Genomic DNA, 25,639 nt, shown 5'->3' with positions numbered 1-25,639 from the left:
AAGAGATAAATCACAAGTCCATCATCAATCCCCTAGTTTGTTGAGCGCAAATTTTATTGTGGACCGTGGTCCACAATGTATTGTGGTCCATGCATCAAAACGACATCGTTTTGATTAATGAAAAGAAACGGCAGAAATGACATTCGTTCCGCGCCGTTAACTCCGTGTGTATAACATATTCAGTTTCAGTTCATATACACTGCAGTTTTCTTTCAACACAACTGTAGTTTCTTTTCGATATAACTACAATTTTATTCGACATTATATACTTAAATATGTAAAACTGTTATTCACTGTAGTTTCCTTTCAACACAATTGCAATTTCTTTTATAATACACTGTAGTTTCCTTTCAACACAACCTCAGTACCATTTCGATATAACTACAGTTTCGTTGTACAGTATACATTCAAATATTTGAAATTGCTATTTAATTTCATTTTATATATACTACAGTTTCCTTTCAACACAACTACAGTTTCATTTTGATATAACTACAGTTTCATTTGATAATATAAAAACAAATGCAAGATAATATCATTTAAGATGAACTGTAATTTCGTTTACTGAGCTCCGTTTATATGTGACATCTACCGTTTTTTAATCATGATTCACAAAGCTTTGTAGACTATGCATGATTCATGATATAACAACTCAGTCCTTGTGTATATATTATGCACACAATAGACCTTTATCTCTCATTTTTTGATTAAGTAATATAATTGTAACTCTTTCAAGTGGAGGTTACAGGCTCATACAGTCATACCCGGTAAATATGTAATTTCATTTCAATACTATTACCAACGACTGTACATGGAAATCAGACATCCGCAGAAGCGTGGCAAGCGAGCCACGTAAAATGTTTGGTCTCTGCTGAGGTGGCGTCATCTGGTTGGCTGGCAGGAACCTCATTGTACAAAGCGATGTTGACGTATATCAGAATCGTACGAACGATAACCTCATTTAAATTACTTCGTACCATTTTAAAAAAACTTGTGATCACTGACAAGGTTAATGCTCTGTTCGCCTCTTTCCTTTTTGGATATTTTTTCCATTAGTAGAAAACTAGTAAACTACACGTCTAAATCCCTAATTTTCTGACAAAAGGTTCACACAAACGGTTTATGTGCCAACCATGATTCAAAATAATATCATTTTGATATTTAAAAAATTATTATTTTGTACACGTGTTAGAATAATGAATATTTTAAAATAAAATAATATATTATATAAATTGAATAGTGTACTTTATGCATTACAATAATGCACTTTATGTGTTAAAATAATGTACTTTATGTATTAGAATAATAAAATTTCTGAATATAATAATGCAATTTATAAATTAAAATAATTTACATTATGTATTTTTAGACCGTGGTCCACACAACTGTATGAACCACGGTCCAAGCAATAATGATTGCTATGATCTCGTTTTATGCTAATATGGTATTGTGTTCTTTTAATAAAGTAATTTTATTTCTACTATAAACTAGTATTTTTACTCGTGTGTTGCATAGAATAGATTTGTTATAATATTTTAATAATATTTGGATCGATATACAATTGTATAATTATAACATCGAATTATGGTTGCAGTAGGCGCGCGCTAGGCGCTAGTCGGGCGGTAAACTAGCGTCTAGCGCTTAGGCGGTGTCTAGGCGACGACCTATAAAAAAATAGTGCATGTGTGTGAGTGTATGTCATATATATATATATATATAAAATAAAAAATTAACCAGGCCTACTCGCCCGAGTTCGCTAACTCTACTGAGTTGGGCGAGTTAACTCGGCCAAATTTGACCGCCAACTCGACCACGTTGGCCGAGTTAGGCGCTAGGCAGCTGCTAAGGAACAATTCACCATGACCTAGGCGGTCCATTTTTGCAACAGTGACTGCAATACTTCGTAGGAATTGCAAAGCAGCTTATGGAGACCAGCCCATCATTCTTTCCCAATTGCCAAACAAAAAATGTCTCCTAGATCACAAGTATCGTACTAGAGACTACTCCTTACCAGTACATTTTATTTAAGAAAATTTTGACAACAGAACGAACAACAGTTCTCGACGCAGCACGGTGGCGATAGGATCACCCGACTTCTCTCCGGCAGGGGAATGGGTCAAGGACTAGTGTAGAAGATTTTTGTGTAAATGGCGGAAGGATGGGAAAAATAATGAGTGGGGTTTGAAATTACTATAAAGCCACAGCTTTAAACCATTGTTAAAGGAAAATTTCATGGAAGGATTAAATTAGCTATGATTGAAATATTTGAGGGATGGAATCTGTTCAAATTGAAAATCAGAGACTACATTGCATATTTGCTAATAATTGAGTGATCAAAAGTGCGATTTCTTTAATTAAAAAAATACATAATAAAATTTAACATGAACTTTGGTCAATTAATTAATCAAACTATATACATAGCATTCAAAGTTGAGCATCAAATATGACAAATAAACAATCTTGATAATCATTTCCTTGCTTTCTTTTTCTTTAACAAATCTACGTTACGCTTTTTTTTCTTTTTCTTTTTCTTTTTCCATTTAATTAATCTTCTTTTGATTATTTAGAAAAGGACTCAATATTTTTATTATGCTTTTGCATTATTGGGAATGATTTAGGTCATTATGGTATAAATAGTTTTTATTTGTATTTCTAGAATGGTACTGACAAGGTAATTGGGTACCCGACCCTGAACCATTGGCAGCACCCAAAACGTTGTCAAGACAGTTGTCGTTCAAACTACCCAAGACACCTCACCCCTCAGCATCAATGCTCAACGGTTCAACTCCTCAGCATTGATGCCCAATGTTCAGCTCCTCAGCATTGATGCCCAACGTTCAGCTCCTCAGCATTGATGCCCAACGTTCAATTCCTCAGCATTGATGTCCAACGTTCAACTCCTCAGCATTAATGCTCCATTATTGAGCGGAAAGGAATAAAAAGACTCACAACCACGTAGTGAGACACGACACTTTTTACTAGACAAGACTACACTGAACTCTATTGTACACTGAGCACTGCACTCAAAGACTCAACATTGTATTCAGATACTCAATCACATTCAGATAATATACCGGTAACACATTATTACCGTCATTGGTGCTTTCATTGAGAGCCGAGATCAGATCTCAGGCAAACTTCACAAATTCACAAACCACTCAGCTCATCTCATCCTGATCGATGGCACAATCTGGATCTAGCAGCTCGCATACTCCTTGTCAGGTGAACAAGGGTCACCCCTCGGGCGATCTTCATGAGCAGCTCAACAATAACCACGTAGGAGATCGCCGCGAGGGCGATATCCGTAGCAAACTCAACAACAACCACGATGGGGGCCGTGCTCCCCTCCCAGTGAACGCTGCTCCCATCCAAGCCACGGACCTCCAAGCAGCGGTGTACGTCATTCAACAGGCGGCGGCAACGATGGCCCTGCTAGTAGCAGGGATGCGAGGTCAGGCCTCACCACCGCCACCGCCTCCTCCAGAAGTGGAGGTACAATCTCAAGCTCCACTGCTACCGCCACCGCCTCCTCCAGAGGTGGAGGTACAATCTCAAGCTCAACTGCCCCAACGTCTGTATCATGGTGCAACTCGTCGGCCGACTGTTTCTATGCCCGTCATGGAACGATGGGGTGAAAAGGCTACTATCCAGCCAAAGTTGTGGGCACAACCGAAAACCAAAAGGGTCAAGGGTCCACAACAAGGTGAGCAGTTGCATCAGCACCACCAGATGGAAGTAACAGGTGAGTCTAGGGAGCCAACTCCGTGTCAGCCCATGGCACTCACGCAAACCCCAAACATGCATAAAGAAGTGGTGGAAAAACTTCAAAAACAGATAGAAGAGCTCGAGAGAAGGGTAGAAGCAAGAGAACATTAACCAAAACCTAAAGTGAGGATGGCCGCTCCATTTTCTCCTAGTATAATGGATGCGCCCCTCCCAAGGGATTTTAGGTTGCCCGCCATCAAGGCCTACACTGGGACTTCTGACCCGCGTGTCCACATGACAAGGTACAAGGTAGCCATGGTAATGACCGGGGCAGGCGACGCCATAATGTGCAGAGCATTTTTGACCACTCTGGATGGAACAGCCCAAGATTGGCTCAACACGATTCCGGATGGTTCGATCCAAAACTTTGCGGAGTTGTCCAAACATTTCTTGACTTATTTCTCTAGGCATATACAACATAAGAAACCATTTTCACATCTTTACGGAGTAAAACAGGACATCGACGAAAGCTTAAGAAATTTCTTAAGCAAATGGAAGACGGAAGTCAACAATGTGTGCGACTTCGATTCTAAGGCGGCAATCCTCATGTTCATCCAGGCATTGAGGTCAGGCAATTTTCATAGACAGCTGAACACTCACCCTCCACACTCCTATGAGGAGCTAATGAGGATAGCAAACCGCTATGCTGAGGCCGAGGAGGCTGATAGAAAGAAGAAAGATGAGGAAGAGGGCAGGAGGAGTGAACGACCTGACAAAGTTGGTCCGACCAACCACGCACCACACCCAAACCAGTTATCCACAACGAAGGAGAAAGTTCAAGAAAGGCCTCGGCTCACTCCACCGCGACACTTAACACCTCTTACTCACCCGGTTAGCGTGATTCTAAATCACGCCGAGGAGATGGGAATGGTGCATTTTCCCTCAGAGTGTATGGCAGTTTCTACGTGCGAGGACCAAACCAAGTACTGTCGGTTCCACCAACAAGTTGGACATGATACCGATGAGTGTCATGCTTTAAAAGGACAAGTAGAGGAACTGGTGCGGAGCGAATACTTCACTCAATTCATTAAGTACCCGGGACAGTACCAGCATCAACAAGGCCTACCCGGCAATGTGTGGCGAAAGGAAGAAGATCCTGAGCCTTCAGCCTCCAACACCAAGAAGAGAAGGTGCGACCAGGGTAAGGAAAGAAGAGACAATGAGGAGAAGCCTGCGCAGCGCAAAAAACAAATCATTCGCTGATGGTCCGTCCTGATTATATTAAAAAAAAAAAACTCCATTCCCTTAGGGTCGGCACGAGATCCGATCTCGCTAGCCACCTGACGGAAGAGCAGACCTTTGATCGAAGCCTACGGCTGGTCAAAGTAAGCTCGCGCACAGAACGACAAAAAAAAACTCCATTCCCTTAGGGTCGGCACGAGATCCGATCTCGCTAGCCACCCGACGGAAGAGCAGACCTTTGATCGAAGCCTACGGCTGGTCAAGTAAGCTCGCGCACGGCAAACAAAAAAAAAAACAAAACAAAAACAAAACAAAAAAAAACCAAAAAGAAAAAGAAAAAGAAAAAGAAAAAGAAAGAAAAAAAACTAAACTAATTATGGCCGAGGTCCACCTCGGCCCAAATTTGGCCGAGGTGACCTCGGCCACTACGGTTCGGAAAAAAAAAACAGTTTTACGCAGGTCATTACTCCCAAACCACCTCAACCACTCTCGTTGGCTAGGGAGTGGGGGGACTGGTGACAGGGTAATTGGGTACCCGACCCTGAACCATTGGCAGCACCCAAAACGTTGTCAAGACAGTTGTCGTTCAAACTACCCAAGACACCTCACCCCTCAGCATCAATGCTCAACGGTTCAACTCCTCAGCATTGATGCCCAACGTTCAGCTCCTCAACATTGATGCCCAACGTTCAGCTCCTCAGCATTGATGCTCAACGTTCAATTACTCAGCATTGATGTCCAACGTTCAACTCCTCAGCATTAATGCTCCATTATTGAGCGGAAAGGAATAAAAAGACTCACAACCACGTAGTGAGACACGACACTTTTTACTAGACAAGACTACACTGAACTCTATTGTACACTGAGCACTGCACTCAAATACTCAACATTGTATTCAGATACTCAATCACATTCAGATAATATACCGGTAACACATTATTACCGTCAGGTACAATTGTACATTATTTTACAAATATTGTACTATTATTTTTTTTAACGGACAAAGCAAAGTTGTTCTTATATCATTTAAGTTTGGGATACGGGTCAAATAGACCCTTAAACTATAAACCAAAGTGCAATTAGCCCCATAAACTAACAAAAGCTCCAATTAGACCCTTCATTTCTTCACTTTTGTGCAATTAGCTCAATTTGTAGGTAAACATAATATAATAGCAGGTAATTATGATTTTTTAAAAGAAATAAAAAAGAAAAGAAATTAATTTAAAAATTGAAAGACAAAAAAACAAAAAAACTGGCCGACGTTTGGTCTCGAAGTTCACCGCCATTGTCTCCGCCGCATGCATCTAGGTTGAACCGTTCGCTCTCCGGCGAGAATGCATGGGCAAAACCCCTGCACCCTGTCGAACGAATCCCCGTCGCCGTGGTTGCCGGCTAGAACCCAATCTTGATGCCAACGAATTCGTAGTCACTGGTTTCCAAGAACGTCATCGGAACGACTGAAGCCCAATGCCTGAAAGCATTCTTCACTGCCGTTCTGATCTCTATACGTTAGCGTCATTGGAACGACGCGGTTCCACGTAGTTTCTCTTCATATGCAGCCGGGCGTTTGACAAAACGACATTGGGATACCGCACCGCGGCGAAGTGATCGCCTAAATTGTCTCCCTGTCAAGCTTTCCGGTGATTTTAATTCTGGCCTGACTTCTCTGTCCATGGCTTCGCCGTCGACTTGGACGGAGAAGAAGGCCCGTCCATTTATTTATTTATTTTTGTTTTTAAATTAGTTTTTTTTTAAATCACAATTACCTACTATTACCTCATGTTTACCTATAAATTGAGCTAATTACATAAAAGTGAAGAGATGAAGGGCCTAATTGAAGCTTTTGTTAGTTGATGGGGCTAATTGCACTTTGGCTTCTAGTTTAAGGGCCTATTTGACCCTTATCACTTTAAGTTTCATATATATATATATATATATATATATATATATATATATATATATATAAAATGATCAAATGTAAACTATGTTTCTTGTGATAAGTGTGGACTAATTTGGTCCATCCATCTAGAATGATCAATGGCTAAAAATTGACAGGGTCAATTTTATAAATATTAGTATAAGAGTTAATTCTTTTTTTTTTTGTCCTAGACTTATTAGGGATAGAACATTTTAGTCCACCATGTTAAGAATAAATTGTAATAGATTTTGATATGCCAAAATTGTATTGAAAAATTTAGAACACCCAATTTTATTTCTCTAGTGATTATTTGAGTCAAAAGATCAAAAGGAAATTCAAGAGTTAATTTGAAGGAATTTTTTGAAGAAAGATTATGTATGAAGATGGAATAAATTCGAAAGAAGTAGTATTATGTATGAAATTTCAAAGGAAACATTTTAGGAGATGACAAAATTAGAAGGCAAATGGCGTATAAATTGAAGAAGAAATACAAGGTGCATGAAGATTTCTTGAGGATTAAGTATTGATGGAAGAAAAAAAGTATTGATGGAAGAAAAAGGAGTACACCAAGAAGAATATTTTATTAATTACTCCATCTGTCTTATTTTACCTGTCCTATTTACTATTCACTAGTCAAACCAACTCTTTCTTCATTGCTTATTTTCTTTAGTAATTTTTTATTATTTTTAAATTTAATTTTTTGTGTTTAATAATACTTTTAATGTAGTTTCTAAATATATAAATTTTATATATTAATGCTAAACTTAATATTATGAAAAATTAGATTAAAAATAACTTCAGTCAAGTCTCGCTAAACAAACCAAACATCTAAAATGGGACAGAAATAGTAATAAATTCTTATAGATGAAGTGGTTAGAAGTTTGATATTACTATTTGGAGTTCTAAGGTTCAAATCCCACCTTCTACCTTTTACAAGGTAAATGTTAGAATAAGTTTCGAATTAAAAGAAGGGAATCAATTCGAAATTTATTAAGCTATGAAGTTGGCGTTTGAGAAACATTAAACATAAGATAAAGTTATCTTTTAGACTGAAAAAGCTACAAGACTAGCTGATAAGAATTCAAATTTGAGATTGTCTTTTTCCAACAGACAAATTCTCAAATACATATAAATAGATGAAGATCTGAAGCAACTCAACACTAAGAATTACATCAAGAGAAAAAGTGCAAGAAGTGCAAGCGAACAAAATATGAATATTCAAGTGAAAATCTTGAGTGTGTAAAAATCTTCATCTTAGAGAGACTTGTATTCAGAATCTATCAAGAAGTCTCAAAGTTGGAAGCAAAGAAAATCTTGTTTTTCCAAAACAAGTGGTTTCTCTACTGGGGTATAGATAGAGGATTGTCACAAGGAGTGAAATCCTGGGTTGATGTGTTAGAGGCATTGGTTGAGTGTGATTAGTGTGGGCTTGGTGATCAAAGCACTAGACCACAAAATTCATTGTATCTTGTAACCAAGGAGTGGTGAATATAGTGAATTCCTCCTGGATATAGGAGTAGAGTGGAGTAGAAGGATTAGATACACCTTTGAACCACTCTACTCCTATATCCAGGAGGAATTCACTATATTCATTGAAGAATCTATCAAGAAGTCTCAAAGGTAGGAACATATTTGTATTCAACCCTCTGCCAGAGACCCCTTGGCCCTCCTTCTCTATTCGCAATTTCAATCCAGACCTTATTAGATCTAGGCTTCAACTAATTCATCTCAGTCTTGACTTTTGCACGCTCGGTTGCGTTCTTTGAACCGTCGCCAAATCCACAGCCAAGTGATATTGCATTTTGGGGGAAGGAGCCAAATCGCAGCAAATGGAAGGTCTTTTATCTCATTCCATTTCGGTGACCACTTAGCAAACCTAACAAGCTTATCCTCAATCATCACTTGATTTTTTTCAATACCTGCTCACGATCGTTCTCTTATGTGAATCTAATCATTATATGCCTCGCATCCTGTGTTTCGATGTGTGCCAAACCAGAGAGAATGAAGAACGCCTTGAATTTTTCCTACTCGTATCTACTAGAGGTCTCTACTTCGAGGATTTTCTAACCAAGGTATGTTTTTCCTTAATCTTAGCCAATTTTCTATAATCCACTTCCTCAGTTGTTACAATTGGCTTCCCTTACGCAAACTTGCATTCGTGTTATTCTTTATCGATCGATTGATTAATTTACTACATATTCTGTTCAATCTTTGTTGTTTGATTTCGTTGCTTGTTGTTATTTTGATTTTTTGTTAAATTTTGCATCCATGTCACACCACATATGCAAACAAACGCAACGTTGCCGGAAGCCCCCTACAATTATTATTATTTTTTTATTTCTTGTCCAGATTGATCATTTGAAACGATCTCCGCAGCCAGAGATGAATCTAGAACAATTTCTGGAAAAAAAATTATGGCGATAGTTCTCGCCGCCAACCGAGCTTCCTTAGACACTAGGTCAGCTACCATCAACTTTAACATACATAAATGGATGTTTTACTAATGAATGTATGAATGTGTATGAAAAATTATTTTTTAATTTTTAGGTAGGAATTAGAGCTTTCTTCTTTAGATCGTTGAATATGATTGCTGAGATGAGCAAAAAATAAAGGCTGAGAAGAAGAAGACGTGAACTGACAATAACGCCCTTTATTTTGATGGTGAATAAATGAGGAAGCTAATAGAGGACTAAATAAAAGTGTCCAATATCTAATAAGTGTGGTCAAAATGTAGAAATTTTTTTTGTGATCGACTAAAAGTGTCGACCCCTAATAATTCTAGGACCAAAAAAGGAATTAACTCATTAGTATAAGCGAATCAACTTAGTGATTCCATGCATATATTTCTTTAACGTAACAAAACTAATTAGACTGTGATAAGCACCAAGGATAGCACTTATAAGGGGTCTTTATTAGATTAAAAGCGCATCGTTTTGACATCCGATTACAACAATTGCATGCATTTTAGCTCAAATGCGATTAAAATCTTCTAACAACATTTCTAGAAAGAGTTTTGAGGTATTTCACAGGTTGGAGAGGGATTTGAGGCTAAAATAGAGCAAAAGACAAACAAGTCGAATTGCAGTAGCGTCCCACGCAGCCTCACACGCGTGTGGCTGGGCGTGGAATAATTCCAGTGAGCTCCCACGCCCACCACCACGCGTGGAAGCAAGTGTGGTCGGGCCAAGGGCCATTTTGGTAAATTTGTTCCCTTTTCGTCACCTATATAAATTCCTTTTGCCCAAAACCTAAAAGGAGGATGAGATTAGATCAGAAAATTCATAGAATAGGGTAGAATAGATCTAGAGGGTTTTCTCCCCTCTTGGGGGAAAATTCCTTTCTTTCATAGTTTTAGAATAGATCAAGGGCAAGAGAGAAGATTGGGATTTCAAGATCAAGGTTGTAAAGATCCATTTTCTAAAGGGTGGTAACCATTCTCTTCATTTTCTAATTCAATACTTGTTTCTTTGAATTTTCCTTTCTCTTTCTTGTTTCTTTAGTATGATAGAGTAGATTAGATAGGGGATTGGTGGCTCCATGGTAGATCTATGTGGATGTTTAATATTATTGCTTTGATTTGTGAATTGCTTGTTTGTTGGATGTTGAACTTGTGTGGATGATGTTCCTCAAGCTTTGTGCCTTTTGTGGCCACATTAGGTAGCAAACCCAAAGAAAGTGAGTGTGTGCGCGATAGCGGCCACTCACGAGTCTAACTCACCCACATCTCCGCTCTTAGACCGAAAGGACGAGATTCGAGAGGAGTGGTAGACAAAGTGTTCGATGAAATGCCCCAACCGAATGAGGATGTGGGAGTCCAAAGTGTGACGCCACTTGGTAGTGTGCCATGAATTCCCTAGTCTTTTCTACGACTTGCACTCGCAAAACCAACCAAAGATAGACCACATGGAAAAGTCTAAAGCCCCAATCTCCACTTTACTTTTATTTATTTCACACAACCTTTATCAACCTTCCCCTCTTACAAATGAATCCAACCCTTAGCACTCCCGTAACTCTTTCTCTTCAACCTCTTAGATGCCAACACACCAATTTGATTCCCATTCGTCATCCTTGAGAGACACGACACTCGGGGAGTCTTGACTCTTCGTTTTACCACCTTCACATTCACTCCCACTAAACCCACATCATTGTCAAAATGGCGCCGTTGCCGAGGATGGCAAACGGTTTCGAATAGTGTTGACATCTTAGAAGTAGAATTTTAAGAGTTCTTGAATTGCTTTCTTTTTGTTTATTTCATTTTCTTATTTTTTTTTTGTTATTTGCTTGAAGAAGTGAGCTTATATTGTCTTGAGTATCTTGTGCTCACTTGCAACTACTTTTAGTTGCAAAATTATTTGTTGTTGGCTAAGCTATTGTGCAGGAAATTCTCTATAATCAAAGCACTTGAAGCTTGCCAATAAGTGCTAAAATGAATCCCCATGATTACCCACATCATGGAGGACAATCCTATGCAAATCCTCAACCCCAACCATATCACTATTACCCCCATTCCACTTATACTTACCATCTACCAACATACCACTATCCACATCCATACCATTACCCAATTCCACCAACATATCATTTACCACCTCCATATCACTATCTAATCCATACACCAAATCATCACCTACGACCTTATGAAACACCACCTCCACAATTCCAAGAAACTTACCCTTCACAATCACCAAACTCACAAGAAATTGACTCATTAAGCTCTAAAGATATATCTCAAAACATAGAGAGTAAGCTTGTGCAAATGATGCAACAACTTGATCCAAGCTATACTCTAGAGTCAAATTCATTCCCTACTTTCCACCAAAACACCTACTACCCACCTCCATCACAAAACCACAAAGAAAACAATACTACCCATTCCTTTGAAACACTACCCCCTTGCCCATATAATACCCATATAAATCCTTGCGATTATATCCCACCGGCCACCGATGAAATTGAAATTCTAAAAGCAAAAATTGACGAATTCACAAAGATGGCCAAGGAGGATACGACTAAACTAAAAGCCGAAATCAAGAGCGAACTAAAGGACTATCTCGCTACCCTCCGGAAAGAAGGACTTCCACTAGAAGAAGTTGAAACGAAGATGATGTCCATGATGGAAGAGCTCATGAAAATGAATGAATCCCGAGCTAACTCCGCCATCATAGAAGACACCCCCACTTTGGAAGCCCATCCAAGGATTATACAAGAGGTCGAAAACGCGCAAAATGCTAGGAGAGAGGAGAGTTTCGAAGAAATGGAAGATTTTTACGCCCTGGTACTTGAAGAAGTTCCAATTTTCGAGTTGGAAAATCAAAACGAGGTAGAGATGGAGAGTGAGGATGAGAACATAGAAATAGCATGGGAAGATGAAGAGCCAAAATATGGTAAAATTTCTAATCTTCTTTGCGCTAATATTTTTGAAAATCCTTGTGCTCTTTTTGAAAACACCCTTGTGGATGACTCCCTTCGCCTTAATACTTTCATCATATGTGATTATGACTGCTTTAAATTTCGGGAGGATGATTCCATGGAAAATTTTAATGTATTGAGTACTGCTTGTAAGGATTCTATCTTGTTTACTAATGATTATGATTGCTTTAATTTCTCGGAAGATGAATCCTTTGCTTTAGGTGAAAATGAGATGGTGAGTGAAGAGGATGATGCTTCATTCTATTCATGTGAGAGTGAGAGTGATTTCTCTAATCAAATAGAGTGGAGTGATGAAAAAAATGAGTGTGAGGAAGAAAGGGTAGGAAATAATAGGTCCTTCATGATCAATCTTATGGAAGAAGATGAGTGGAGAGAGTTGACCACACTCGAAATTGAGGAAGGGTGTGAGGAGATATGGTTTGAAAGAGACGAGAAAATCTTTAGGGGGAGAAGAGAGGAAAAAGAAAAGGGAATAGACACCATCCTAGAAGAGTTAAGGAGGGTGTTTAATGCTAAAATTTGTCTAATCATGCATGTTGTTATTCATTTATCTTTGTGGGTATTCAAGGATGTTTCCCATCTTGGGAACTTCCTTGAAGCAAAATTTCATGGGACGCTTGGTCGGGTCCCAAAATCTGTGTGCCTTGAAGGATAGACCACATTACGTCTGGCCAGGAGACGTAAAACCATGGCGCACTTGGGAGGCAGTCCCAATGTTATCTTACTTTTTCTTAAAGTTTCTTTTGTTTTCTGTAGTATGTTTTCCTTAGTTTTATTTCAATAAATGTTTCTATAACCTCGGTTGAGCTAACAAGTACAGATTATACACACGAGAGTTATAAGTTGCCTGCAATCAATTGACAAACATCATCACTAACAAAGGAAGGAAGGGAAACCAAGGTAAGCTTTGCACAGCACGATCTCCAAGCCACCACCACGCGTGTGGCTAGGCGTGGACAACTTCCAGAGAGCTGCCACGCCGCTCACACGCGTGTGAGTAGGCGTGGGAATAAACCAGAAAGCTCCCACGCCTACCACCATGCGTGGTAGCGTGCGTGGACGCGCACCAGGTTTTTCACGGATTTTCGCGCGAAATGGTTTAAAACCCTTTCCTTGCTTCATTTCTTCCCCACCACGAGCAAGAACTCTCCCAAGCTGAAAATATACACTTTCTAAGCATTTCCTTCCAAGTCTCTCAACTTTTCTTAAAGATCTTGAGTCATTTCCAAGGTAAGAACATACTCTTCTTTGCTATTTACTTGTTTAATGAAGAACTTGTTCTATTTTGAAGAATATCTCCATGGGTTTTTCTTGTATGACATTTTTCTTGAGATACATTGTTATGGGATGACTTGATAGACTTGTATTAAGCCTACATTGCTTCTATAGACTAAAAATTTCATGTTTTAACATCTCTTTGTGACTAGATCTTGAAATTGTTTGATTTGGGTATTCTCTTGTCATGATGAGATCCTTGTTGATATAGTGATCATGGTGGGCAAAGTTTGCAACTTTCCTACTCTATAGGCACTACATTGCTATATTCTATTAGTTAGTTGGTTCAATTTTAACTTTCATGATGCTTCCATTTTTCAACCTTGAGCTAGTCTAGAGGTAGAAGATGAAGTTGACCATATGTTGACCTTTTGACTATGAAATGAGTATGGAATAGAATGAGCTAGTTCTTGCATGTATAGGATAGAATTGTTGAAGGATATCAAAATGATGTTGCATGCAATGAATTATTGTAATCTTTTCTTTAAATATGTGCAATATTGTTCATAATCAATATTTAAAATTGGCAAGTGTTTTTCCTTGTGTTTCTTTAATTGCCCATGTTATAGGAAAGATGTCTTCGCCACATGACCTTGCACAACAGATTGCTCAAAGGCTCCAAAGAGGGAAAGCCCCGGCAGAGGAAAACAGTGCGAGAGACGCTAACACTCGTTATATAGAAGTATCCACCGGAACTCAAATTTTACTGATGACAGCAACCATGCTAGGGCGGTACAGGTAGTTGTTAAATTTCCCTATCGTGCAATGGAGATATGTATACTTGAGAGTATTGGAGGATTACGAGTGCAAATATGGACTAGAGAGGTTGATTACAGAGCCATATTGGGACAATTTATTGAGCTGGAGACATGATACTTTTATCCCTCTAGTACATGAGTTTATCGCGAGCTTGAAGGTTGACGGAGTGGCTGGAGATCTCTACAGCCCTACCATTAAGTTTAGACTCTTCAACCAGGACCATAACATATCGGCCAACCGTTTGGGTGTTCTCCTTGGATTCTACAATGAGGAAGAACAGTCGAAGAACTGGTACTGGAGATTAAGGCATGACTTTGGAGACAGGGACATTCCGAGAAAATATTGGTCGATGATCGCAAGACAAGGAGTCGAATGGGAAGGGTCGAGGGTAAGAGTATCTCAGATTGTAAGGGAGGATTTAAAGGTTTTATGGAAGGTGATCGCTCATTCATGGGAAGGAAGGCCTGAGACATATGACCGAGTCTCAAAGGCGGAGCTGTTCATGCTATGGAGTATGGACACCGGGAACACAGTGAATATGAGCTCGATTTGTAGGAACTTGCTTGTTGCACAACAACAAGAGTCAGCCAGGGCAATCTTTATAAGCCCCTTGGTGACGAGGCTATGCGTCTCTTTAGGTCATCAAATGAAAATGCATTGGTTTGAACATCGGCTTCCAGGAGCACACATAGTTCCTTTATCTCCCAAAGATGTCGCAAAACTTCACTTGAGAGAACTAGCGCGAACGAGGGTAGATGAGGAGATGGCAGAAGATCATACTAACCCGCCCATGACATCCCCAGGATTCACACCTTCTCCGATGTCATTCAATTCCCCGTCTCTCCCGGAAATGTATTCACCGTTGGATTCTTCAATGTATTCTCCACCACCAAGAGAGCCCGGACCGTCTGTACCTCCACCACAACCTGAAGAGCAAAACCCCAACTCCTCTAGCTTCAACATTCCGAGCTGGTTCACCCCAGTCACTGATTGGAGATCCCTCCAAAATTTCCAATACCAATTGCACTTGGAGCAAATGCAAAAGCTGGACGAAATTTCGAGAGAGATCAAGGAAATCAAGAGAACATGAAGGAAGGAAGAAACTGAAGAAAAGAAAAGACAAATCTTGATGATGATGACTTGTGATTTGATAATTCTGAACAATTGATTGTGGATAATCTCTTTACTTTTGTTTATATTTTTAGCTATATTTCTGTTTATGTTTTATCTTGCACGTTTCGTCTAGCCAAAGACGTTAAACGTGGCGCTTATGGGAGGCAACCCACAAATAAGGAGAAGAAGGGACCACTCCACCAACAACCATGAAAGACCAATCTTAAAAGGTATAACTTCAACTTCTAATTTATTTCCTTACCTTTACTCTGACCGAGTTTTGAAGGGCGAACATAGATTGCAAAATTTTGATAAGGATACAAATTGTAAGTATTTCTTTTATCCTTATTTAATGCCCTGTTTTAGTTTGCTTTATTTTCTAAAAATCGCAAATGAAGAGCTGCATAAAATTGTTGTGTCGGATATAGTCTGTTTACTAGAACTGTTTTAGCCCAGTTCACACTTTTAAGTGTGGAAAAGGGGCGTGTGTAGAACCCTTAAACATATATCCTTTTTCCTCCGTTCCTTATGGAAACATCGAGGACGATGTTTATTTTTAAGTGTGGAAAGGGTGTATGCTTCTTGAAACAGTTGATTGATTAAGTGATAAAGTATAGGAACCTAGAGGGTGTGTTATTGCCAATACTATCTAGGAGGGCTCCTAACCTTGTGCCAAGGATTGAATGTCTAAAATATGCTTTGGAAGCTTCACTTTGCACCAATTTGCACATTCCGACCCAAATTGAAAATTTTGATGAGTGTTTGCATGCTTTCACCTTGTATTTTGTTTGGACCCCAGTCAAGGATCTCTCGAAGTGGGAGTGTGAATCCTTTGAGTTTTAGAAAGATAAGAATAGCGAAGCCTGGAAACTGAATTAATCTTAGCAGGACATGGGGCAAAAGGAGAGCCTAAGTGAGCTTTGAGTGAAAACAATCCCTAATCCCTAGAAAAAGGCATGAGGGGTTGATATGGTGAAACGTGAATAAAGGCCTAAGGCCATTCCTTGAGATAAAAGCGAGGTGAACCATCTTGTCTAGATAAGGGGTAACCATTGCACTGTCTTCGAAAAAGCATGGAGATCCATGTGAAGTCGGTTACCCTGAAGAGATCTTGAAAGATGAGAAAATAGAGAGGAGGTGAGCCACTTCGCTAGGATTCAGGCACCCATTGCACTGACCTTCGAAAAAGCATGGATCTCCATGTGAAGTCGGGTAGCCTGATGACGTTATCCTAGGAAGCGAGAAAATAGAGTGATCGCCCAAGCCATGGCGATGAGCGGTCCATGTCCCTGCCCTCACTTATATAATGTAAAGAGGCTTTGGCGTTAGGTTGGAAATTGGCTAAGGGGTGAGCATCGGTCTCACTAATCGGATCGGCTGGAGGCCCTTAGAAAATACAAGGTGAAAACTCTTTTGTCACTTGCATGCTTAAAGGTGTGAATAAAAACTTCTTATGTAGTATCTATCGAGACCTTAACTTCCTTAGAATATTTCTTACATTTGGTTGGCATGAGTTTAGCAGTCTTGGTAGATAGTGTAGGGGATTTCACCCGCTCAACTCCGAACACCTACACATCACTTGATTGGTTAACCGTGAAAGAAAGAACTATCCTTGGTGCTTATATGATTAGTGTTTAGAAAAGTATGCTTGCTAGAGGACAAGCAAGGTTTAAGTGTGGAAACTTTGATAAACACCAAGGATAGCACTTATAAGGGGTCTTTATTAGATTAAAAGCGCATCATTTTGACATCCGATTACAACAATTGCATGCATTTTAGCTCAAATGCGATTAAAATCTTCTAACAACATTTCTAGAAAGAGTTTTGAGGTATTTCACAGGTTGGAGAGGGATTTGAGGCTAAAATAGAGCAAAAGACAAACAAGCCGAATTGCAGTAGCGTCCCACGCAGCCTCACACGCGTGTGGCTGGGCGTGGAATAATTCCAGTGAGCTCCCACGCCCACCACCACGCGTGGAAGCAAGTGTGGTCAGGCCAAGGGCCATTTTGGTAAATTTGTTCCCTTTTCGTCACCTATATAAATCCCTTTTGCCCAAAACCTAAAAGGAGGATGAGATTAGATCAGAAAATTCATAGAATAGGGTAGAATAGATCTAGAGGGTTTTCTCCCCTCTTGGGGGAAAATTCCTTTCTTTCATAGTTTTAGAATAGATCAAGGGCAAGAGAGAAGATTGGGATTTCAAGATCAAGGTTGTAAAGATCCCTTTTCTAAAGGGTGGTAACCATTCTCTTCATTTTCTAATTCAATACTTGTTTCTTTGAATTTTCCTTTCTCTTTCTTGTTTCTTTAGTATGATAGAGTAGATTAGATAGGGGATTGGTGGCTCCATGGTAGATCTATGTGGATGTTTAATATTATTGCTTTGATTTGTGAATTGCTTGTTTGTTGGATGTTGAACTTGTGTGGATGATGTTCCTCAAGCTTTGTGCCTTTTGTGGCCACATTAGGTAGCAAACCCAAAGAAAGTGAGTGTGTGCGCGATAGCGGCCACTCACGAGTCTAACTCACCCACATCTCCGCTCTTAGACCGAAAGGACGAGATTCGAGAGGAGTGGTAGACAAAGTGTTCGATGAAATGCCCCAACCGAATGAGGATGTGGGAGTCCAAAGTGTGACGCCACTTGGTAGTGTGCCATGAATTCCCTAGTCTTTTCTACGACTTGCACTCGCAAAACCAACCAAAGATAGACCACATGGAAAAGTCTAAAGCCCCAATCTCCACTTTACTTTTATTTATTTCACACAACCTTTATCAACCTTCCCCTCTTACAAATGAATCCAACCCTTAGCACTCCCGTAACTCTTTCTCTTCAACCTCTTAGATGCCAACACACCAATTTGATTCCCATTCGTCATCCTTAAGAGACACGACACTCGGGGAGTCTTGACTCTTCGTTTTACCACCTTCACATTCACTCCCACTAAACCCACATCATCGTCAGACTGTAAGGTGTAAGATTCTTTAGAAAATATATCTTCATTTTTAAAAGTAAGCTGTGTCATTTATGAGAACCTTCAAAAAGGGAGAAAAATCAAACAAATTAAAAGACACAAAACAAATAAGCAAAAAGTTATCATATCTTTTTTGAAATTCAAGTGCACAATGTAAGAATTCCAACTCTATATGAGTTGCCAAAAGTTCTCTAAGCATTGGTTTGAAGTCTGCATACAATCAATTTGATCAATTAAACATCGCCTTTTGGTTCACTAATTTTTACCATTTCTATAGTGAAGTCAATGCATCAAGAACACAATAACGTCAATGAATTGAATCACCTTGCTTTTGGGGTCTGCATATTTAATTCTTCCCTAGTAGTAAAATGGAGATTTGATGAAGCAAATTAGAATTTCTTGATCTAAAAAACCCTACATCACATGAAATATTCGGAACAAAAATGCTCATATGAGAGCTAAAAAGCTGCATAATATAGAGAAAAATTTCATGATTTTATGATTTCATGATGCTTTTGCTGCATAAACCTGACTTTTATCCACACAAAGATTGCCACTGCACGTAGCAACAAAGCCAACATTATGTAGAAAGGAACACTTACTCCACTAGAGCCGATGCTAATGTCAAACTCATTCAAGCTTAAAATTGATTCTTTGATGCTGAAGTCACCAACTGCATCTAATTGGTCAGCATCTACTGTGACTTCATCAACTTTGTTGAGTATTGAAGCAAACGTAGGAGCTGAGGGAGTAGCAACAATTGGTTGAGCTTCACCAACCAAGATCTTTGATTCCTTAGAAATTCAATTTGCCCATACTGCTTGCTTCTTCAACCCATTCTATCACAACAAGTGGTGGCTCCTACTTAATAACAACAATGTTTCTAGTTCAATCCCCTCTATTATGTCAAATGCAAAAATTTTAGTTTAATTGTAGCTTCATACAAACCAGATTTCAAGATTGATTCCTTTAGTGTAGGGGAATTTATCGAGCCTTCAAGTGTTTTTTGGTTGAACAAATCAAATTGAAGGTAGTGTGCATCTTTCGCTCCCTTTAGCTTAGCCCTCTCCCGGATATAAGTGAAAGAGATATTCCAATAATATGATTTTCCCCTTTCTCTATCACTTCTTTTGGTATATTTTTAGCATTCGATTTATGCAAGTAATATATACACTACTTAGAAAGGGTATAGGTATTGCCCTCCTAATTTGGGTAGGTATTTGGTTTCCACTGATATAACTTTCTTTGAGGACACTATGTTCTTTGACAGTATTTCCAGTGGTAGGTCCCCAGTAAAGGCAGTAATAGAAGATGATTTTCTTACGTATATTATCACAATTCGTGTGCCCAAAACGGAGTCTGTTTCTAGAGTAATACCCCCCCCCAATTACGCAAGTGTATTCTCGATGACCTAGAGGAGTGGTTGCACCGACAGTTGCACAAGTAAATACTCTTCCCATACCACAACCTCCATGAAATGATCTTGGTCTCCCAATTGCCCATGCAAAAAGGTAAACGTAGTTGTTGTCATCCAATTTCTTCATTTGTTTCCTATGGTCATTTATCCTAATTGGATTCTGTATTTGTTCCTAAAATGTTGTGCCAGGTAATGTTTCATGATGGGTGGGATCTGCTATAGAGGAGGAAATGACAGCCCTTGAAGATAATCAGACTTGGGATCTTGTCCATCTCCTAACCAGGAAAGTTGCGATTAGTTGTAAATGGGTTTATCTTGCCAAGACAAACCCCGATGGTTTTGTGGCTCGACTTAAAGCGAGTTTGGTGGCTAAAGGATATGCACAAACTTATGGGGTTGATTACACAAAAACCTTCTGTGGTTGCTAAGTTAACTTCTGTGAGGATTTTTATTTCTCAAGCTATTGTTAATGGTTGGCCATTGTATAAGTTAGATGTCAAAAATGTTTTTTTACATGGTGATTTGGTTGAAGAAGTCTATATGGAGCAACCACCCGGGTTTGTTGCTTATAGGGGGTACGAAAAAGTTTGTAAGCTAAGGAAATCATTGTTTGGGTTAAAGTAGTTTCCGAGAGCGTGGTTTGGGAGATTTTGTGGTGTAACCACTGAGATTGGCATGCACCGTAGTGCTTATGATTATACTTTGTTTTACAAACACTCTAACCATGGCAATATTTTATTAATTGTCTACATTGATGATATTGTGATAACAGGTGATGATTCAAGAAGAGTCGATGCACTCAAGTTTTTTCTTAAAGAGAAATTCCATACGAAAGATCTGGGGTGTCGAAGTACTTTCTTGGGATTGAAGTTGTTTTTTTAAGAGACATATTTCTTTCACAACGGAAATATGTGCTAGATTTACTTGAAGACTCTTAGCTTTTAAGGTCGAAACCTTGTAAGACTCCTATGGACCAGAGTGTTAAACTTGTAGCTGGTGAGGGGGAGATTCTTGAAGATTCAAAGAGGTATAGGAGACTGGCTGGTAAGTTGAACTATCTTACTATCACTCGTCCTAATGTTACTTTTCCAGTGAGTATAGTGAGTCAGTTCATGGCATTCCCTACTAAATCTCATTGGGAAGTTGCAATTCGAATTGTAAAGTATTTGAAGGGTGTTCCTGGAAAAAGAATCTTGTATGCCAATCATGGGCATGTAAGTGTTGAAGCCCTTTCTGACGCCGATTGGTTTGGGTCACCAAGTGATAGGAGGTCCACAACTAGGTATTGTGTATTCTTTGGTGGCAATCTAGTCTCGTGGAAGAGTAAGAAGTAGAGTGTTGTGTCTCGCTCTAGTGTTAAATTTGAGTATAGGGTGATGACCCATGTAGCCTGTGAGGTAACGTTGATCTGTAATGTTCTTGGGGATATTGGTGTTGAGGTGAATAAACTAGTTTTTACCTTACCACACTTAACAACACTCTGGTCGAGTATCGCCATTTATCTTATAGTAGTGACATGTAGGAATGTACTATCTGATTCTACTTGTGATCATTGCATTAACTGATTGTCTGATTAGCATAACAAAATCTAAAGTACTTCTTTTAACAAACACTATCTTAGTGACTGGTGATTGACCTTCTTGATAGTCTAGGCCAGTCTTAATGTGACTCTTCCTTCCAGAATCAAGGATCTATCTCATCTAGTGTTGATGTGGTATCCATTATCTTGATGTTATGCTTTAATTCCTCCAGTTCTTCCATCAACTTTTCTTCTCTTGTACGTATTTGGTTTATCAGATCATCCTTCATGACAATATCAACATTCAACTTTTTCATAGTGTCTTCATAGAACTTCAATTCATCATTTAAGTTAGTATTCATCTTGACCAGTTGTTCCAAGCTAGTGACTAACTTTGCATATTCTTCCTCTAGATGAGCGTGTCTTTCATCAAAATCATTAGATGACATATAATCTTCATCATATGACTCTGACAAATCAATTCCAGGTGCAAAGAAAGCAACAAAATTCCAGAAACTTCATCATCATTTTGATCCATATCATCACCTTCAGTATCACTCTAAGTTTTTACATTCATGGACTTCTTTTTCTTGAGATATATAGGATACTCAGATTGAATGTGTTTGTAACCTTCACACTCACGACATTGAATTCCTCTATTGAGATTCTTTCCAGAACTAGACTAGGAATTCTTTGATTGTCTAGTACGAGATGTTTGACCAGACTTGGACCCAGAGGTGTTTGATGTAGACTTAGTTCCTTGTGAGGATCCCGATTTGTTTTGGCTTCTACCAGTTTGTCCTTGCCCATAATGATTAAAGCCTTTCAGAATCTTTTTGAAATTCTTTGTCAATAAGGCAAGGACTTCATCATCCAGATCCTCAACATCTAATTCAGTCTCAACTTTAGTAGTGAATGCGACTGATTTACCCTTTGTTGAAGAACTAGGGTTATCCTCAGCAAGAACTTGTAGTTCATAGGTGTGTAGGCTCCCATGAGTTCACCAACATTTTTGTTTTCCCATCCTAAGTTGTCTTGCATAGTTGTTACCTTCATACGAAATCTTCTTGGTAAGTAACCTTTACAACTCGTGATTGAGAAAATGGTTCACCAAGAATTGAGGATCTATTCATTAAATCTTGTACTCGACTGTGGAAGTCGATGATTGTCTCATCTTCATTCATCTTTAATCGCTCAAACTTAGACAACACCATTTGGAGTTTAGACTATTTGACATCATCTGTTCCTTCAAATCTCGTTTGTAAGATCTCCCACGTCTTCTTGGCTTCATCCACACCGGTAACTAGGATGAATACAGACTCATGCAATGATCTTACAATTGAATTCAATACCTTGTTATTGTAATCTAAGAGAATAATTTTAGCATCTGAACATTCAACTTTTGTTTTGCAATTGTTGCACCATTCGGTCCGGCTTGAGTAGGAGGTGTCCAACCAGTAATCACAAACCGCTAAACTTTAGCTTCTTGTGCTTGAAGGTAGATACGCATCCTGAATTTAGAACGAGTAATTGGTACCATCCATCTCAGGTTGTTTCATGTTGCTATCCATCCTATTGAATTATATTCCAACACAGTAGTATATACATAATAGAGAAATAACCTAGATTTCCAAAAATTTCAAGAAACTAACATAATACCTAATTTCAACCAAGATCATCACATAATACAGAAAATATATTTCCCTTATGGATCAAAGTTACTATGTAGACTTAAAACTTTGATACCAAGTGTGATTTCGTGTATATGTGATATTCAATTTTCCTAGTGATTGAACAGTTAGTGCAACGACGATACAACCAAGTGCGGAAATTAAATCAAACAAAAAGTAAATGCCATAAGGTATTCTTTACCCAGTTCGATACAATGATATCTACATATTGGGGACCACCATTTGATAGTAATTCAAACAGACGGTAAAGAAAATGCATTCTCAACCCAATGTGCGATATACCTCACACGGTATAGACCTAATTTAAAGAAGCTATAGAGGATTGTCGAGGTCGGAGATCTGTGCAATCAGCTATCCAAAACAAATCCCTTTTTAGAGATTCGCATTGTCGTTGTCCATCTCTTTGGCTCACCCACCACTGCACCACAGTTGTATGGAATACGGTCCAAAGATAAAGCTTTGTAGATCTTTCTTCTCAAGAGTCTTCTTAAACTCAATTCATCAAAACGCCTTTAGAAAATGATATCTCAGAGTATTCTCTTTGTAAATCGTAGAGAGAGTTTCTTGAATTGTAAATCTTGTAGAGTATAATTTCTCAATTCTTCATTACTTCAATTTTGTAGCATTTTCTCTCTAACTAGTATATATATAATACTCTAAACCTTGGAAGTCAAATAATTTCTACGATATTTACTGTAGACTGAATTACTATTTTACCATTGAGGTAAGGACTTTCTTGAAAAAATAACCTTAGACCATGTAACTGCTCTACCAACTGTTCCGGATAAGTCGGTGTAGTTCTAGTAGCTAGCTTTAAAAGGCTATGGTGTAGTGTCTGTTTTGCCAGATCTTCAATCAGTACTCCAACTGACACTAAACTTAACCTATCAGTTTGCCATAATAATTTTTCCAATTACAAGTTGAGGCTACATTACTAAACACTAACATTTATGATTATGATTGAATATACCAATCCTCATCAATTCTTCTGATGTTATTCATGTTTGCAACTCATACAATAAAGCTAGCACCTTTAAATCCAATATAATTATGAAACTGAAAAAACAATCACCCAAAACCAACAATAATATTGTTGACCGATTTTAGATTCAAATATGTTCTTTTTTACAAACAAGCACCAATAACCCAATTACACATGATACACTACCAACAAAAAAGAAGTGGACAAACAATGAAGACGAAGATAATGACAAACCTATCCAAAAGTGAATTAACAAAACTTAGAGTAATTCCAACCAAAAGTAGTATTTACTACTAATACCATACCAACTACAATAAGTATTTAGACAATTGTTTTTAGAAAAGTGAAAACATTAATTTTAATGCCAACTATAATGAACTTCTCCTAAATAATCTTGTGTTGATATACTTTGAATTATTATTACTTATTTACATATAAGCATTGGGCAATAAATCAGTCGCGCAATGTGCGTGTAAAAAACTAGTTTATATAATATATATGAACAACTTTACAATTATTTTTGGTATAATTTCTTCCAGAGCTTCAGCTATTCCGTAACCACAAGAAATAAGGGAGAAAACAAGAGAACGATGATGATAAAAATTAAATGGTGGCAGCATAATCTGCCCTGCTAAAACTCATCATGTTTTGTAGGACGATGACAACCATGAGAAACGTTGCAAGTATACCCGTCCATCTATTTTTTTTTAAAGTACGATTCAAAGTTTATTTTGTTATAAAAAAAAATTATATCATTAAAAAGCTCTAATTAAATTTTTTTTAATTATACCTATAGTATTTTTATTTTAATATTTTGAATTAACATACAATTATATTAAGTTATTTACATGCCAACTAGAATGTAGTGGCATATCGGTTACCATTTCAAATAAGTAGTTATAGGTTCGAACCCTAAATCATGAGTATTTCAAAAAAAAAATTATGTTATTTACATTAACGACCAAACTACTACAACATTCAATAACTTATATATATATATATATATATATATATATATATATATATATATATATATATATATATATATATATATATATATATANTATATATATATATATATATATATATATATATATATATATATATATATATATATATATATATATATATATATATATATATATATATATATATATATATATATATATATATGTATGTATGTATGTATGTATGTGATGGGTAAATACCCCCAGGGACTACTGTAGAAATACAATATGTATAGTCCGTGTATTGTTGTACCCCTAAAAGGTCGGGTGTCCCTTAGAAATTGTTAAGGGTTAAATGTAATATTATATTCCTGAAGGGTCAGGTCCTATTTCTATATAAAGGACCTGACCGTCATGTTAATGGCATTCTGAATCATTGGGACCCTTGCCTCTCGGCCTCTCTCTCTCTTGTTCTTCTCTCTTCTTCTCCAAGAAGGAAGCCATGGCTTCCTTTCCTCTTCTCCCTGTATTCATCCATACACACTCCATACACTACATCATACACAATCAAACACACGTGGTGTAAATTCGTACCCCCGTTTACATTTACACCATCATTGGCGCCGTCTGTGGGGAATGCGACGAAATGCCGTGTTCCTCTAATCAAC

The 25,639-nt window shown here is 38.2% G+C and overlaps 1 protein-coding gene across 1 annotated transcript; it reads left to right on the top strand.

The window, feature by feature from the left end:
* The first annotated feature begins 3,894 nt into the window (after positions 1-3,894).
* LOC116001115 lies at positions 3,895-20,260 on the top strand. The gene is made up of 2 exons (XM_031241011.1): positions 3,895-4,834; positions 20,055-20,260. Exons 1-2 carry the CDS (start codon positions 3,895-3,897, stop codon positions 20,258-20,260), a joined length of 1,146 nt encoding a protein of 381 aa, XP_031096871.1.
* The last annotated feature ends 5,379 nt before the right edge of the window (positions 20,261-25,639 follow it).

The sequence above is a fragment of the Ipomoea triloba genome, chromosome 13 (genome assembly GCF_003576645.1).
Source record: "Ipomoea triloba cultivar NCNSP0323 chromosome 13, ASM357664v1".
Taxonomy (NCBI): Eukaryota; Viridiplantae; Streptophyta; class Magnoliopsida; order Solanales; family Convolvulaceae; genus Ipomoea; species Ipomoea triloba.
This window is presented reverse-complemented; position numbering and strand designations above follow the sequence as displayed.